We start from the raw sequence: 14,725 nt of genomic DNA, 5'->3' as shown, positions 1-14,725 counted from the left end.
GAGCAGAAAAGCAACAGGAATGAGATGTCACAGGAAACAGGTGACAGAATTTATTTCTCTCATAGGACAGGATTGCTTGCCTAGAAGATGCAGTGGAATTGGCTAAAATAGTCTGGATTGGTCAGATGCTTGGAGCTTTATCTGGATGGGGGGAGGCTTATGAACAGAGAATCTTTGTGTTTTCAATTGTAATAACCCAGTACCACAGGCTGGGTAAGATACAAAGAAAAGAGGTTTATTTTGGCTCCCGGTTCTGACCTCGCCTCTGGGGTGATCCTTTTAACTACAGAGCCCCAAAGGGATATGGCGCAATTCATGGTGTGAGACGGGGGACACCTAGAAAGGCACCCCGGCTGGCATCGTAGCAACCTCACACCATCAGTCACTGCATTCACGATCGTGTCCGTGAGTGAACAAGAGTTTAGGACGAGATGCCAGGCTCCAGAGCTACAGCAAGGGCGGTCGAGGTGCAGCTCAGCGTCTGCCAAGCATGCGCCAGACCCTGGTCTTTATTCCCAGCACCCAGAAAAGATATAGAGGAAAGCCAGGTTCGATGCTCACCTGTCATCCCAGCACTCCCGCAGGAGGATTGCAAGTGCCAGCACAGCCTGGCCCACTTAGTAGCTAAATGGGACCTTGATTTAGCTCAAAGGTACTCGGGAGAAAAAGTTAAATCAAGTAACATAAATTCTGTTCAGCCAGGTGTGGTGCACACCTGTAATCCCAGCACTGGGGAGGCTGAGACAGGAGGATTTTGAGTTTGAGGCCAGCCTGGGCTACATAATGCATTCAAGGCCACCCTGAACTGCACAGTGAGATCCTGACTCAAAAAGTAGATAAATAAATAAATAAGATTGGGCCATAGCCTCTCATTTTTTTTTTCTTCAAATGCATTTTATTTCAAAGAGAAAATAAAATAAAATTAATATACAGAAAAGAAAAAATTTTACCCCAGCACTCAGGAGGCTGAGACAGGAGGCTGACCATGAGTTCGAGGCCAGCCTGAACTACATAAGGAGACCCTGTCTTGAAAAATAAGTAAATACATAAATTTAAAAATTGAATCCTATTCATAGTAGGGGGGAAAAGATGGGGTTCAGTAGGGGAAAACCTTGATCAAAGACCGAAGGAAGATGAGATCAAAAAATTCTTCATTTGAAGCCTCCTGTGTGTCCCCATCTTACCAGTGGCCGGGGCTATCTTCATACCCAATGCCAGGTCCTAAGGGCACCAGGCACCAGCTGATTGCGTCCCATCCCCGTCCCTGCAGAGCGCCTGAGCCTGAAGGACCACCTGATCACACAGACCCTGCTGGAGAAGCAGCAGATCTACCTGGAGATGGCAGAGATGAGCGGATTCGACGAGCTGGGCCCAGCGCCTGGCCTGTTCCGTGGGGGCGACCCCTCGGAGACCCTGCAGGGGGAGCAGATCCTCAGGTCCGCCTTGAGCGAGAGTAAGTGACTGGGCCACCCTGGGCACCAGGCTGCCATCCCACGGGGCCGTGCTGCATGTGGCTGTCCTTACACAGACAGTGGCCAAAGCAGGGGCCAGGGCCTGTGGCACCCACCAGCCACAGGGCCACCATGGTCCAGGGCACTGACACAGCTCCGACAGTGAGGGCGTGCAGGGAAGCAGCAGGGCCACTATCGTGCATCAGGCAAGGTGGGTGAGGGGGTGCAGCAGGCCTCTCTGCAAGGTGACTCCTTCCTCCTGTCCGCTCCCACAGTCGAGGGCATCCAGAACCTCATCTTCAGGCGGCTGGGTGGCACCAGTGGCCAGGCAGAAGAAGGAGGCAGCTCTGTGGGCCTGCCCCGGAGGGCTGACACCTTTGGGGGCTACGACAGCACCGGCAGCCCTGGCAAGAGTGAGTGAGGTCACCTGCCTCCCTGCCGTCCTGGGGCTCCGCTGGGGTGCTCGCTAGCTGCAGCCTGAACCTGCTCTGAGGTTGTGTCATTGGCGGGAACATCACAGAGCCCTCTGGGTACTGGGGTCCCCTCCCTGTGCCACCAAAGTCATCGCCTTGTTCAGGCAGTCACCTAGCCTAGACTCCCCCGCGGGACAGGGTCTAGGGTGCGAGCCAGACTTCCAGCACCGCCACTCACCCCTGCAGGGCCCACAGTGGCCTCACACACCTGGCTTGGGCTTGGGGTTCCAGATGGCAACTTTAAGAAGGTCTACAGCAATGACCCCAGACCCCGTGACTGGTGGGGCCCTGCCAGCAGCAGCCTGGACTCCAAACTCAGGGATGACGACATCCTGGAGGGCATCGAGGAGTCCCCGCAGGCGGTATGTGCCTTCCCAGGCTGTGGTCTCCACAGGCAGGGGCTTCCTGGCCCTTATGCTAAGGGAGAGGCTGGGAGCTAACAGGCAGGTCCTGCCCTTGTGGTTTGACACTTTTCATCTTTGCAGACTGAGATCCTCGGGACGATCCTGGAGTCGGACGTAAGTGTCAAGCTGTGCTCCTCCCCTGGGGACATGATACGGGCTCACGGGCCTTCTGGGAACCCAGTGTCTGTCCTCTCACCCTGCAGCTTGTGCAGCGGATCCAGAAGCTAGCCTGTCTGCTGTCCAGCCTGCAGGTACGGAGTGAAAGGCGGGGCTGGCCGCGCCTGCAGTCCTGATTGCCTGGCATCGGTGTGTTGCTCACCAGCCACTCTCCACTCTGCAGGCGGTAATCGTGCAGCAGGACAGCATGGTGGAGAAGCAGCGTGCCACCATCCAGGAGCACGAGAAGCAGTTCCGGCTGCAGTCGACACGTGGTAACCTGCTGCTGGAGCAGGAGAGGCAGCGCAACTTTGAAAAGCAGCGCGAGGAGCTGGCGGGTGTGGAGAAACTACAGAGCCAGCTGCGGCAGGAGCAGCAACGCTGGGAGCGCGAGTGCGTGCGGCAGCGGCAGGAGCTGGAGCTCGCGGGGGCACGGCTGCAGGAGCGCGAAGCCGAGGCACGGCAATTGCGTGAGCAGCTGGAGCAGGAGCGCGCCGAGCTGGAGCACCAGCGCCAGGCCTACCAGCACGACCTGGAGCGGCTGCGCGAGGCCCAGCGGGCAGTGGAGCGTGAGCGCGAGCGCCTGGAAATGCTGCGGAGGCTCAAGAAGCAAAACACGATCCCTGGGGCCCTGCCGCCCGAGGCACTACCAGAGGTGCGCATGAGGTTGGGGCGCGGAGGGTGGCACTGGTGCACGAGGGTGCAAGGGCCTCCAAGTGTCCACGTGCACGTGAAAAAGTACGTGCAAGCCATGTGAGGTAGCACTTAGGAGGCTGAGGCAGGAGAATCACCTCAGGCTCAAGACCAGCCTGGAAAATCATAAGAACCATGTACAAAACTATAAAAACAACAAACAGTTTGGGTGGCAAGTGCAAATACAAATGTGACCATGTTGGTGTGTAATTATGTGCAAGCATGAGTGGCTGATTGAGAGCAGCAGGACTGTGTACCCATGGATGTATTTTGGCTCCTTGGTGCAGAGCAGACCCAGCTAAGAGTTGGGTGGAAGAGCTGAAATGGGCCCTGGGGATATTCAGGAGCACCCGAGGGGCCCAGCAGCACTGCACGAGTCTCTCTGTCTCTTGCAGGCCCAGCCCCCCAGCTTTAATGGAGAAGGGCTCGAGGGGTCCTCAGCGCAGGCCAAGGCCCCAGGCCCCCGGGTGACCCTCGTAATGTCTAATGCCGGGCTGGAGTTTGTGGAGCGCCCTGAGGTGGTCCGGCGGGACAGTGCCCCGGCCGAGGCCCGGTCTGCCAAGAGTGAGGTGCCCATCCAGCTGCTCAGCGCCACCAACCAGATCCAGAAGCAGGCAGCCGTGCAGCAGCAGATCCCCACCAAGCTGGCCGCCTCCACCAAGGGGGGCAAGGACAAGGGGGGCAAGAGCCGGGGTTCCCAGCGCTGGGAGAGCTCAGGTGGGCCAGGCCCCAAAGCCCGGGACCCTGCCAACGCAGGTGGTTGGTCACCAGGGTCTCCTCCCCCTGGGCTGGGAAGTCCAGCCACAGACACTGACCGGGGACAGAGAAGACACACGTGCTCCCCAGAGAGGGCACCAGAGGACAAGGCAGGAGCATGGCCATGTGGTAGGGGCTACCCCCATAATGGGGGCCCATTGTTTTGAGGCCAAATTGAAATGACCAACCCGTGATCTCTTCTCATGGGACCCTGCATGCAGAGATGGGGAGTGGGAGCCAGATGTGGTCACAGTAGAGCCAGGACCCCCGGAATACCAGGTGCAGAGGTGTGGTTATCACCCATGGCCACTGGGGTGAGGGTGATGGAAAGGCTTTCTTTGGGAGCCATGCCCTCCTCCTGCCTGGTGTCCACCAGCTCTGGGGACCACCCCCTAGAGCGTCCAGCTGCCTGAGGGAAATGCGGGGGGAGTGGCCCTGTGTCAGCCTGGGATCAGGCCCAAGTAACTTCCCTCTTCCAGGCTCCTTTGACCTGAAGCAGCAGCTGCTGCTTAACAAGCTCATGGGCAAAGAGGAGAGTACCGTGAGGGGCCGCCGCTCGGTGAGCCCCCTCCTGCCCAGCAGCCACAGCTCCGCACCCACCCCAGGTAAGCCCAACTCCCGTGCGCATGCGGGGTTGCCCTCAGTCTCTCAGGGTGACTCATGCCCTTGGACCCCTGTCTTCCAGACCCCTGCTTGCCAGCCCTGAGCCCCACACTGGCAGACATCTCTCCTGAGGCCATCACCTTCCAGCCCACTCCCCCATGCCCCTCGCCGCTGCCGGCCACACCGCAGCCCACCCAGGAGGAGGCCAGCAAGGAGGACGTCATCTTCTTCTGAGGGCAGCAGCTCTGGTGCAGGCCCCGGGCTGCCCAGCTGTGCCCTCCCCTGCCCACACACGCCCCCGACAGCCACCTGGCTGGGTCGGCCCATCGGTGCTTTGGGTCTCGAAGCTCTTTCTATAGGATTAGTGGTGGTGCCTGGGTAATTTCCTCAGCCTCTGTATGTACCAGGAAGTTTTTCATGGCAGGTTGAATCGAAGCTAAATCCAGGAGCTATTTTAAATCATAGGGTAGGCAAGAGATGGGCGCCCAGGAGGGTCCCTGTGGGGCTGGAGGACAGGCCAGACTTGGGTCAGAGGAGCTGTGGCCCCAGCCGGACTGTGGGACGCCCGGGAGACCTTAAGGCCCTGGAAAGGACCAATACCTTGGGCTGCAGTGGTCCAGGGGCAGGCGGGACCTTTGCACAACATGGACCCCTGCTAGGCATGGAGAGGCCGGGCAGTGGGAACAGGTGGGCAGCCTTGGGGGTGGACAGGCCATGGGGCAGAGGACTGAGGGTGACCCTGGGTATCCCGGGAGGCACTGTGGGTGCAGCAGCTCACTTTGAAAAACCAAGCGGGGACCACTGCTGGTCACTTGGTGGAGGCTGCGACTCCATAGTCCTGCCCATCTGGGACAGGAGCCCCAAGCCTCAGGCTTTAGCCAAGGGAGCTTGCACCCCAGGCAGGGTCCTTAGCCTTCCAGGCTGCTATAAGGGAGCCCTGAGGGCTCTGTCCCACCTACCATTTCCGAGGACACCAGGAGAAGGGCCTGGAGGTGATGCCAGCCACAGGATGGATGGCCATCTTGGTGGCACCGCATTTCCATGAGCTGTGGATTGGGGCAGGGGTCACACTGTGAGCCTTAGCTCCACCCCGGCTGCCTGAATCAAGGTGGTGGCAGCTATGCCCAACTCTGGGCTGGCAGTTATGCCCAGAGGGGTGGCACTTGGGCCCCAGGCAGGGCCAAGTCATTCTCCAAACCCAGGAGGGGAGTCCATCCATCAGTCTTGTCTGTGCATAGGTTGTGAGAACAGGGCCATTCCAGGCGCAGGTGAGGGGAAACCATCAGGCACTGCTCACATGAGCGAGCAACACGGCCCTGGTTCAGCTCTGTGGGCAGGACCTGCGCATGCCATGAGTCCAGCAAGGGACCACTTGGGTACACGAGGCACAGACCGTGCTGAAAGTGGCAGCACAGCCAGCCTGTGGCTTGCCATCCCCGCCCCATCGCTGTCATCGTCCCTGGGCCTCTGACCCTTCCCGTCAGCAGCGCTCTGTCCTGAGTCCCAAGTGTCCCCCAATGTCCGCCAGGTCCCCTCCGTGCCATGTGCTAATCAGTGTTGTATATTTTTGTACTGAGGCGTTGGAGCACTTTAGAAAAGCTGACCTCGAGCTCTGCTCTGCAGTGGAGCACAAGTTCCTGCCCCACCCCACCCAGTATCCCAGAGGGGCTGGGGGAGTGGGGTGCCAGGTGGGGGGCTCCTCGGTCACTCCCGGGAGAGTACGGTTCTGTCTGTGAAGTTGGTGGCTGTACTGTTCCCGCGGGATCTGTCCACATCACGGGTGTCTATGACCATGACCGTGATCTTAGCCCCCCTGATTACTCCTAGGGATTCCATTTCCTCTGTGGGACACTGCGGGAACACCTAGAACTTCAGACCAGATGCTAGCAATAAAGGTGTCGAAGATGACCTCTGGCTGAAGCGGCTGTCCCTTGGGGCTTCGGGTGCGAGACCCTGGCCAGGGAGGGTCAGGAAGGGGCCAGGCAGTTAGGAGCAGAGCCACACAGGCAGGCCCGGAGGATCACATGAGTTTTCTTTCTAGAGGCGATGAGAATGTCCTAGAACTAATTGAGGTGGCAGCTACCTGACTAAATACACTGAAGATCACAGACTTGTGTGCCTCACTGGGTCAGGGTGTGTGAGGGATAAATTGTATCTCAGATTTTCAAGGGCTGGGGTGCCTCAGTTGCAGACCATATGCATATACTTAGCCTGTGTGACACCCCAGGTTCAATCCCCCAACACCAAGAGAAAAAACTCTAAAAAAAAACACAAAGCCAGGCACAGTGACCTACAACAGCAGTCTCAGAACTCAGGGAGGCTAAGACAGGAGGATCACAAGTCCAGTTGCCACCTGGGCACCTTAGAAAGATCCTGTCTCAAGGGGGCTGGGGATGTAACTCGGTGGTGGAGCACCTCTGGGTGCAAATCCCCAGTGCTGCAAACACCCAGAGAGCTGTTGGCCGCCTTTACTGGAGGCACTGTCACATGTTTGCTGTCTCAGCCCTTCCAGCCGTGACGCCTTCCTGGTACCCAGACCAGGACCCCAGTGACTTCCCCACAAGCAACAGGGTCTCAAGTGTACTCAGGTGTTGAATCCCCCCTTCCCCATCTTACTGTTGCTTGGGGGCGTGCTGTTAAGGCCGGGCGCTGTGCACCAAAGGAGGGGAGGGGAGTGTGGTCTACTCCTGTCCTGGAAAAACAGGATGCTCAGGCTAGAGCTGAGGGTGGGTTGGGGATGGGACTCCCTCTTCCCTGTTACCAAGTGACCCCCATCAACTTCTGCCTGCCTGCAGCCACCACACACTTTCCTGCCTTATCCTAATCAAATGTGACCCAGTCCATGCACTCTGTTGGGGGACAGAGGAGCCACACATGTCCTCAGACACCCCAGCCCCTGTGGCCTGGCCCTGCACAGGCATCAACAGCCCTCGGTCCCAGGTGCACACTGCTGTTGCTATGCGAGATGAGCAGATGCGACCCTAGCCACAACTGTTTCCTGTGTGCCCAGGAAGGGGAAGTGTGACCTGGTGTTGAAATGGCCCTCCCAGGTGGCAGAGGCTTGGGCCAGTGGTCAGTGGCCCCACTTCAGGATGGAGAAGTTGCTCAGGGCTGCCTGAGGGTGTCTGGAAAGGCAGCCTGGGAAGTGGCATTGGGGCCCAGGAGCCACCAGGGTAATGACACACTGCACTGGTGCCAGCACCAGGATATTTAATTGATTCTCCTTCAGCTCTCCCCAGGCCCAGCAGGTAGGAGGCAGGTTTGTGTCCCTGCTCTCCTGCCAACAGCTGATGTGGGTCACAGTGAGCTCTGCCTTGGCTCTGAGGCCCCAGGGATCCTCCCCATGTGGTCCCCCAAGGGGCACTTTCCCCACCAAGGCCACAGGATGGGCCCTGGAGCACTTGCACCAGCCCCTCTTCCCCCCTGGCTTCTCTCGGCTGCTCAGTTACAGACGCAGCCCCTGTGGCAGGGACTACTGCTCAGTGGGACGGACCCTCCATGGGGTCCAGCTGGGTCCTGTTCCCTGGGCTGCGTCAGGGGCTGCTGCCAGCCTCAGTCTGGTCGCCAGCCCCAGTCTGGCCACCAGCCCGGGCTGCCTGGTAGACGCTGAGCAGCGAGGACACAGTGCCCATGAGGCCCACCAGCCAGGGCGGGAAGCGGCCAGCCCACAGCACGCCCGGGGGCAGCCAGTGCACAGCATTGGCCAGGTCGGCCAGGTTGCTGAGCAGCGTGAGCACCTCCGACCGCATCTGTGCCTCCAAGGCCCTCCGCTTGCTTCGGGGCAGCCGGCTGTGGGGACAGAAAGGACAAGCGGGGACTGATGACAGCAATCCCCAGGAACCAGAGCTTGCCACGCCCCCCAGCAGGGCCGGCAGCCTTGAGTGCACCCTTCTGTCCTCCAGACTCCCTGAGACTGTGCTGGACTTGCACAGCTCTGACAGGAATGGCAGCCACCGTCCTCGGGAAACCAACTCCTCCAGAACACCCCTGCCTGGCAGGCACAGGGCCTGCAGGCTCAGCCCGGGACTCCTTGTTCTAGCCAGCAACAGTGCCCCATCTGTAAAACGCTCTGCATCCCACCCAGAGCCCAAGGTGAGGCCCTGAGACCTGGTGTGTACAGGAAGGTGCACGGGGCTGTGCACCTTCCTGTACATAGGGGGCACCACCAATTCCCCCCTGGGCACCTCCCTAGCCAGGCCCAGACATCGCACCTGGTGAAGGCCGCCTTGGAGCTCTGCAGCCTCTGCCTCAGCTTCTGCAGCATCCACAGGGACCTACAAGACCACAGAAGACAGGGACCTGCCTCTGGAGTGGTGGGACATGTGGTGGACTGGGCAGGGGCCAGCTCCCCAAGGCCCAAGCTCAGGGACCAGTGGCCTCCCTTCCCCCACCTCTCAGTGGGAGCCCCAGGCCCAGCTGTGCCTCCACAGCTCAGGGCCTTAAGGTGACTGACACAGACCCGAGCTGCCCTGCTGGGACCCATTTGGTGGAGGACAGGAAGCCGCAGCCCCAGCCCCTGAAGGCCCCAGAGAGACAGTGGGCTCAAGGGGACCTCTGAGGTCAAGAGCCACAGCCAGACACAGCTGCCTCTTGGAGAGGTTGGGCACAGCCATTGCTGAAGGGCTGCATGGCTCTGGGAAACTTCTCAGTGACCGAGTCATGGGGATTCGGGCATGGTCCCCAAGGGCTGGGTCTATTTTGTGGGGAATTCAGCCCTGTTTACCTTTAGTGGTCTACTTTTTAAGATGGACTTCTGCTAAGTTCTTAAATTCCCCCAGGCTGAGCTCAAATTTGCAAACCTCCTGCCTCAGTCTCCCAGAGTGCTGGGATTACCTGCCATGGCTCTGGGCCAACTCAGCAGATCTGCAAAGCTGAAGACCCCAAAGAGAGAACCACTGTTGGGAGGTTCTAGAAACTAATCTGGGGAAGCATGAAACCATTCAGAAAACGGGTGTTTCTCGGAGTCCCCCTGCTGATGAAAGGCAGGCAGGTGCCCAGGGACCCAGGGCAGGACCACTGGCACCCTGCTTGCTTCCCTCCAGGCCCTAGAATTACTTCCTCACCCTGGGTCTGCTGGGCACCATCATGGCCCTGCCTTGACATGTGGACATCCTAATCCCTCCCAGGACCTGACACTAAGCTTCCTGTGTGACCAATGGGGCAGAGTGAAGGATGCCGAGATGGGACATGCGCATGGGTTTTCTGGGGCCCAGGGTCAACAAGCATCCTCCTAAGAGGAAGGCAGGAGCTTCAGAGCCAGAGACCCGCAGACACTGTGCTGCTGGCCTGGAGATGGAGGAAGCAAGCCAGCGATGGTGGCTCACACTTGTCATCCCAGCACTCAAGAGGCTGAGGCAGGACTGTGACAAGCATGAGGCCAGCAAAAAAATGAAAGAAGGGACCATGAGCTGAGGGTACCTCTAGAATTTCCCCCTAGAATTTCCTGGAAGATGCTAAACCCATGTTACTTAAAGGTTCTGGGTGTGAGATTACTCATTATAGCAGTGGGGTCACACACAACCTGAGGAAGGGGAGAAAAGCCCAAGATAGGTGGCTGGCCCCACCTCACCTATCCTACAGCCTCGGTGAGGTCACCTACCTGGCCACTCCCAGGAGCAAGGAGAGGCCCCAGAGAGCCGTGCTCAGCGTCCACCATCGGGCAGAGTCCACATGCAGGACCTTGGCGTCGGCGGCCCAGGCAAGGTGCTCGCATGGATAGTAGAGCTGGTCAGCTATGTTGCTCAGCACAGACACCCCTCGGACAAAGGCATCCTCCTCCTGCAGACCCAGGGAGGGGAGACAACTGCAATCAGGGCTCCCCCCTGCCCTTAGCAGCAAACAGAAGGCAGCCACACCAGGGGGCAGCAAGGCCCCTTCCCCACCCTCCCAGGGCTGCCTCCAGGCCTGGCAGGCTGATACTGCAGGAGAGGCAGCCTGCTGGGCTGGGCTCCCTCCAGGCCTAAGCCTGCCTGCTTTCCACACTCCAGGGAGAGGGCAGCCCCCTGGCCTGAAGCCAGCTCCAGGGCCGGCACCTGGCTCTACCATCATCTTGTTTTGTAAGTTCACCTGGACTCTCATGTGGCAGGACGTGGCTGCAAGCACACTGTCCTGTACAGTGGCTGGGACACATGCCCAAGCTGTTCCTCTTCTTCCCTTCCACTGTCTGTTCCAGCAATGCTGGGGATTGACCCCAAGGCCACCCCCACCCCCACCTTGGCCCCAAGCTCTATGGTGCTCTCTACCCAGTAAGGCAGGGCCAAGCTGCTGGAGCAGTGGAATGTACAGCCTGCTTTCCCACCTTCCCCACCCTTGTCAGGGCCCCGTCTCTGCCATCCCAGAGGCAGCATGGCAGAGATTGTGAGCAGCGGGGCAGACACGAGGCTGCTCCCGGTAGTACCGCAGTAACAGCAAAATATTAGGAATGAGCTGCACATCCAGCCATGGGGAACAAGTTGGAGTACCATCCATGTGGCCATCATGAAGGGGCCGAGGCTAGGTGTGGTGGGGCAAGCCTGCAATCCCAGCACTTGGGAGGCTGAGGCAGGAAGGTCACTGTGAGTTCAAGGTCAGCTTGAGCTGCACAATAAGATTGTCTAAAAAAAAAAGCCACCGCTGCTCCCCCACTGCCAAATGAAGGGGTGGGGCATGGTAGTACATGCCTGTCATCCCAGCTACTTTGGGAAGAGGCAAGAGGATCACAAGTTCGAGGCTAGCCTGGGCAATTTAGTAGGGCCCTCTCTCAAAATAACAAGGGCTGGGAGTGTAGCTCTGTGGTAGTGCTCTGGGCCAACCCCCCAATACCAAGAAGGTGGGGGCTCGGTTTGCACTGATACCACTGAGCACCTCACTGTATTGTTTGGTCGGAAAAAGCAAGTGGCAGACCCTGAGAAGGGGATGACAGATATTTGTCAGCATCAGTGTCTGCCTGTGTGACTACTACACATCTCACCTGGGACAGATGGCCACCTCTGAAGGTCAGCAAGGAGGGAGGCTTCATTATTCACTCTCAGGATGTGCATATGTGTTAGTTTTATTTTTTTAAATTCAAATCAAAGGCTAGGAATACAGCTCAGTTGTAGAGCTTTTGCCTAGCAGGCACAAAGCCCTAGGTTTGATCCCCAGTACTACAAAAATACATAAAAAGGGCTCAGCAGTGCAGCAATATATTGAAATGTCTTTTTTTTTTTATTGGTACCGGGGATCAAACACAACCGCCTACTTGCAAGGCAGGTGCTTATGCCGCTGAGCTAAATCCCCAGTGCAGTGCAGCATTATATAAAATAATTAAAATGAGAACATCTGATCTTGAGATGATTATCAAAGGATAATAAATTGTCCAACAGGGAGCACTATGAGAAAAGTCCATAAACCTAGAGTGAGGCTGAGGCCCCTGGCTTCCTGAGGTCTGTGTCCCTTTACCTAAAACCCACACACCCTTTTACCTCTGGGCCCAGGCCATACTGCTTTGTGTATAGAAACATGGCTAGGTCATCAAAGAGTCGCAGGACAGTCCTGCAGTGGCTCAGCTGGGCTGACACCGCCAGCAGGCGAGTCCCCACTTCCGACCTGGCAGGACATTGTTCGAGCAGGACCCCACCAACCAGCTGGCAGCAGTACCCCAGCGTTCGGATCTGTGGGAAACCAGAATCAGTCAGCATGGCTGCACTCTGAAGCAAGCTGGGTCACCCCTGACCTGGTTGCATGTGCAGAGGATTCTAAACCAACTGGCTTCCAACACAAGCTGGAAGTTTAAAAAGACATTTCCAAGCTGGATGCAGTGGTACACGCCTGGGATCCCAAGGCTGAGGCAGGAAGACGGCAAAGTTTGAGCCCAGCCTGGACAACTTAGGTACTCAGTGAGACCATGTCTCAAAAAAAACAAAATGTTAAAGGCTGAGGATGTAGCTCACTGCAAAAGCCCCAGGTTCGATTCTCAGTACTGCAATTAATCAATTAATAAATGCACTTGCAGATGGGACAAACGGGGAATATGACTTGTCCAAAAGGCACAGAGTCTAACAAAACTCTTAGCACAGGCAGCAGGAGGAGGTGGAAATGTAGATTTGCATCAACCTGCTTGAGTCAAAGTCCTTAGCTGGGCTGCAAGCTGCCAGCAGGGTTTGGCCCCGACCCACCAGACAGAGCAACAATTCGTTTGCGTTACTTTAGCGAAAAAAGAGCATTGTGAAATGAGTCAGGTTCAATTCCCTTTCTAGTTTCTAGCTGTCCAGGGGATCTGACTGGAAGGTAAATGCCTAACCCTGAGGCGCGCACAGACCCGGTCCCTGGTACAGTTTACATGCGCACTGGTCAAGTACTGGTCAGGACATTAGGCCGGAATAACCTTCATGCTCAATCAACTACAGGGGATCTGGCAGAATTAAAACGTCCGGCCGTAGTGGAAGCCCTGTAACACCCTAAATCCCCTTATATGACGGTGCGGGCAACAACCCAGGGCACAGCTTGGTCAAGCACCGAGACCTAGTCGGGAAGTGGAAATCCAGCCGGGCCGGGTCGGCAGGTGCCACATCGGGTTGCCACGCCAGAGCACGGACCCTCAGCCCAGCTAGGGCAAGGCCCGGCGACGTAGGACCCCGAGGACACCGCCCCTCTTGGCCTCTGTCTGCGCATCTCTGAGCTCTGAGCGAACTCCGGGCCTCCGGCCCTGCTCTGCCCCAGCCTCACCAGGCGGTCCCGACCCCTATACGACTCCAGCGCCGACGCCAGGCCAGTCACTACCGCCATGGCAACTCCGCTGTGACGTCACGGGACGGCGACGCGCGCCGGGGGGCGGGGCCGGGCCGCGCGTTCTGCGCAGGCGCTGAGGCCGTACTTTGTACTGCAGCTGCCCTTTGTTCGCTAGGGCGTGCACGTGCGTGCGGCCGCCTGGGAATCGGGTGACCCCGGGAGCTCAGGTGGCTGTGTCTGCGCTGCGGCCGGTTGAGCAACGCGAAAGTGTGTCAAAGTTAACCGCGGCCAGATTGCTGGGGTAGAGCGTTGGCTCTGCCAGCTCGCAGCCGGGGTTCAGTGCCCGAGAACGAAGCAAAAAATAAAATCTTCAAATGCATATATATATACACACACACACAAAACAACAACAAAAATATGTGTGTGTCTGCCTGTCTCTGCATATATAGCTATAGATATGTGAGTACATACATGAATATATATCGAAGTACATGTTTATATACTTCTTTGTGGAGATACTTGGGCTTTCACACCGAGTTCCATCCCCAGACTTGTTTTTATTTTTTATTTTGAGTCAGGGTCTCAAGCACCAAGTTGCCTAGGTTGGGCTCAAAACTATAATCCTCCTGCCTCAGCTTCCCAGATTACTGGGATACTGTGTGTTATCATGCCCGGATTTTGTGTGTGTGTGTGTGTGTGTGTGTGTGTGTGTGTGTGTGTGTGTGATATATCTGTGTGTGTGTATATATATTATATGTGTAATATATATGTATTCGTGTGGGTGTGTGCCACGTAAACTATCACAGAGGCTCAAAGAGGGATTTTTTTCTCCTTTACCTTTCCTTATTGTACACAGTGTGTGTATGATCATCATAATACATATCAGAATATATAACATATATAACAATATAATCATATAGAACGTAATAAGGCATCTTTAGATACTATGAAAATATTTGGATCATTCAAGAAGAATCTGGTAACCACAGCTGCTCCAGGGAGGGCATATGAGGTGACTGTTTGTCACCTTTATGACATTTTGTAACTTTGAGTCTTGCAAAATATACGTGGTTTATCTCAACCAAAAAAAAAAAAAAATCAAAGTTTTCCAAAAGTTAACACCCATTCGCTCTCCTTTTTAAAATGAGGTACATCATACAACATGAAAGTCATCTCGTTTTTTTTTTTTTTTTTTTCTCGGCATTGGAGATTTTGCCCGGGGCCTTTGCACTATGGTACATCCCCAGCCCTTTTTCTTTTTCTTTCTTTCTTTTTTTTTTTGAAACAATCTTGCCCAGCTCATTCCCCTCCTCGGTTTCTCCAAAAGGAGGCCAGAAGTTTACAAAGGCATCTCTACCTTCCTCTCTCCACCAGGAAAGACATTTGAGCACCTTAGATACCGTTGCGACCCTTTGTTTCTTTGGTTCTATTTGCTTTGGTTTGCTTTGGTTTGGTTCAATAGGGATTTTTGAGACAGGGTCTCACTATATAGCCAGGCTGG

General features: G+C 56.5%; 2 protein-coding genes across 9 annotated transcripts in view; one reads left to right on the top strand and one right to left on the bottom strand.

The window, feature by feature from the left end:
• The window catches only part of Arhgef18 (Rho/Rac guanine nucleotide exchange factor 18), a 70,142-nt gene extending 63,698 nt beyond the window's left edge, over positions 1-6,444 (top strand). For 5 of the 7 annotated variants that reach the window (XM_063228409.1, XM_063228410.1, XM_063228405.1 and 2 more), the window contains 9 exons: positions 1,271-1,453; positions 1,727-1,864; positions 2,111-2,286; positions 2,410-2,442; positions 2,532-2,579; positions 2,669-3,139; positions 3,573-3,894; positions 4,413-4,538; positions 4,619-6,444. In XM_063228409.1, the coding sequence (XP_063084479.1) occupies positions 1,271-1,453; positions 1,727-1,864; positions 2,111-2,286; positions 2,410-2,442; positions 2,532-2,579; positions 2,669-3,139; positions 3,573-3,894; positions 4,413-4,538; positions 4,619-4,770 (1,649 nt within the window). In that variant the 3' untranslated portion in view covers positions 4,771-6,444. The remainder of the gene's footprint in view (positions 1-1,270; positions 1,454-1,726; positions 1,865-2,110; positions 2,287-2,409; positions 2,443-2,531; positions 2,580-2,668; positions 3,140-3,572; positions 3,895-4,412; positions 4,539-4,618) is intronic. The other 2 variants (XM_023564462.2, XM_063228407.1) reach the window with 2 other exon arrangements.
• Positions 6,445-7,729: 1,285 nt separating this feature from the next.
• Pex11g (peroxisomal biogenesis factor 11 gamma) lies at positions 7,730-13,360 on the bottom strand. 2 transcript variants are annotated; one of them, XM_003468185.5, is made up of 5 exons: positions 13,222-13,360; positions 11,979-12,167; positions 10,136-10,314; positions 8,748-8,810; positions 7,730-8,325 (listed from the first exon to the last, which is right to left on the bottom strand). In XM_003468185.5, exons 1-5 carry the CDS (start codon positions 13,279-13,281, stop codon positions 8,070-8,072), a joined length of 747 nt encoding a protein of 248 aa, XP_003468233.1. In that variant the 5' UTR covers positions 13,282-13,360; the 3' UTR covers positions 7,730-8,069. The 2 variants fall into 2 exon arrangements, with proteins under 2 accessions (XP_003468233.1, XP_063084481.1); XM_063228411.1 differs by lacking the exon at positions 11,979-12,167 and having other exon boundaries at positions 13,222-13,331.
• Positions 13,361-14,725: the final 1,365 nt, after the last annotated feature.

This window comes from Cavia porcellus, unplaced genomic scaffold, assembly GCF_034190915.1.
Source record: "Cavia porcellus strain 051 isolate PalLab524CR breed Dunkin Hartley unplaced genomic scaffold, mCavPor4.1 scaffold_17, whole genome shotgun sequence".
NCBI classification, from domain to species: domain Eukaryota; kingdom Metazoa; phylum Chordata; class Mammalia; order Rodentia; family Caviidae; genus Cavia; species Cavia porcellus.
The sequence above is the reverse complement of the archived record's forward strand: the minus strand, read 5'-3'. Positions and strand labels throughout refer to the sequence as shown.

Excerpts from the sequence above, each read along its gene's own strand:
- Pex11g (XM_003468185.5), bottom strand. The coding sequence starts at position 13,281 with ATGGCGGTAGTGACTGGCCTGGCGTCGGCGCTGGAGTCGTATAGGGGT. Across the intron at positions 12,168-13,221 it reads ATAGGGGTCGGGACCGCCTG|ATCCGAACGCTGGGGTACTG; the intron begins GTGAGGCTGGGG and ends GGTTTCCCACAG. Across the intron at positions 8,811-10,135 it reads TTGCTCCTGGGAGTGGCCAG|GTCCCTGTGGATGCTGCAGA; the intron begins GTAGGTGACCTC and ends GTGGTCTTGTAG.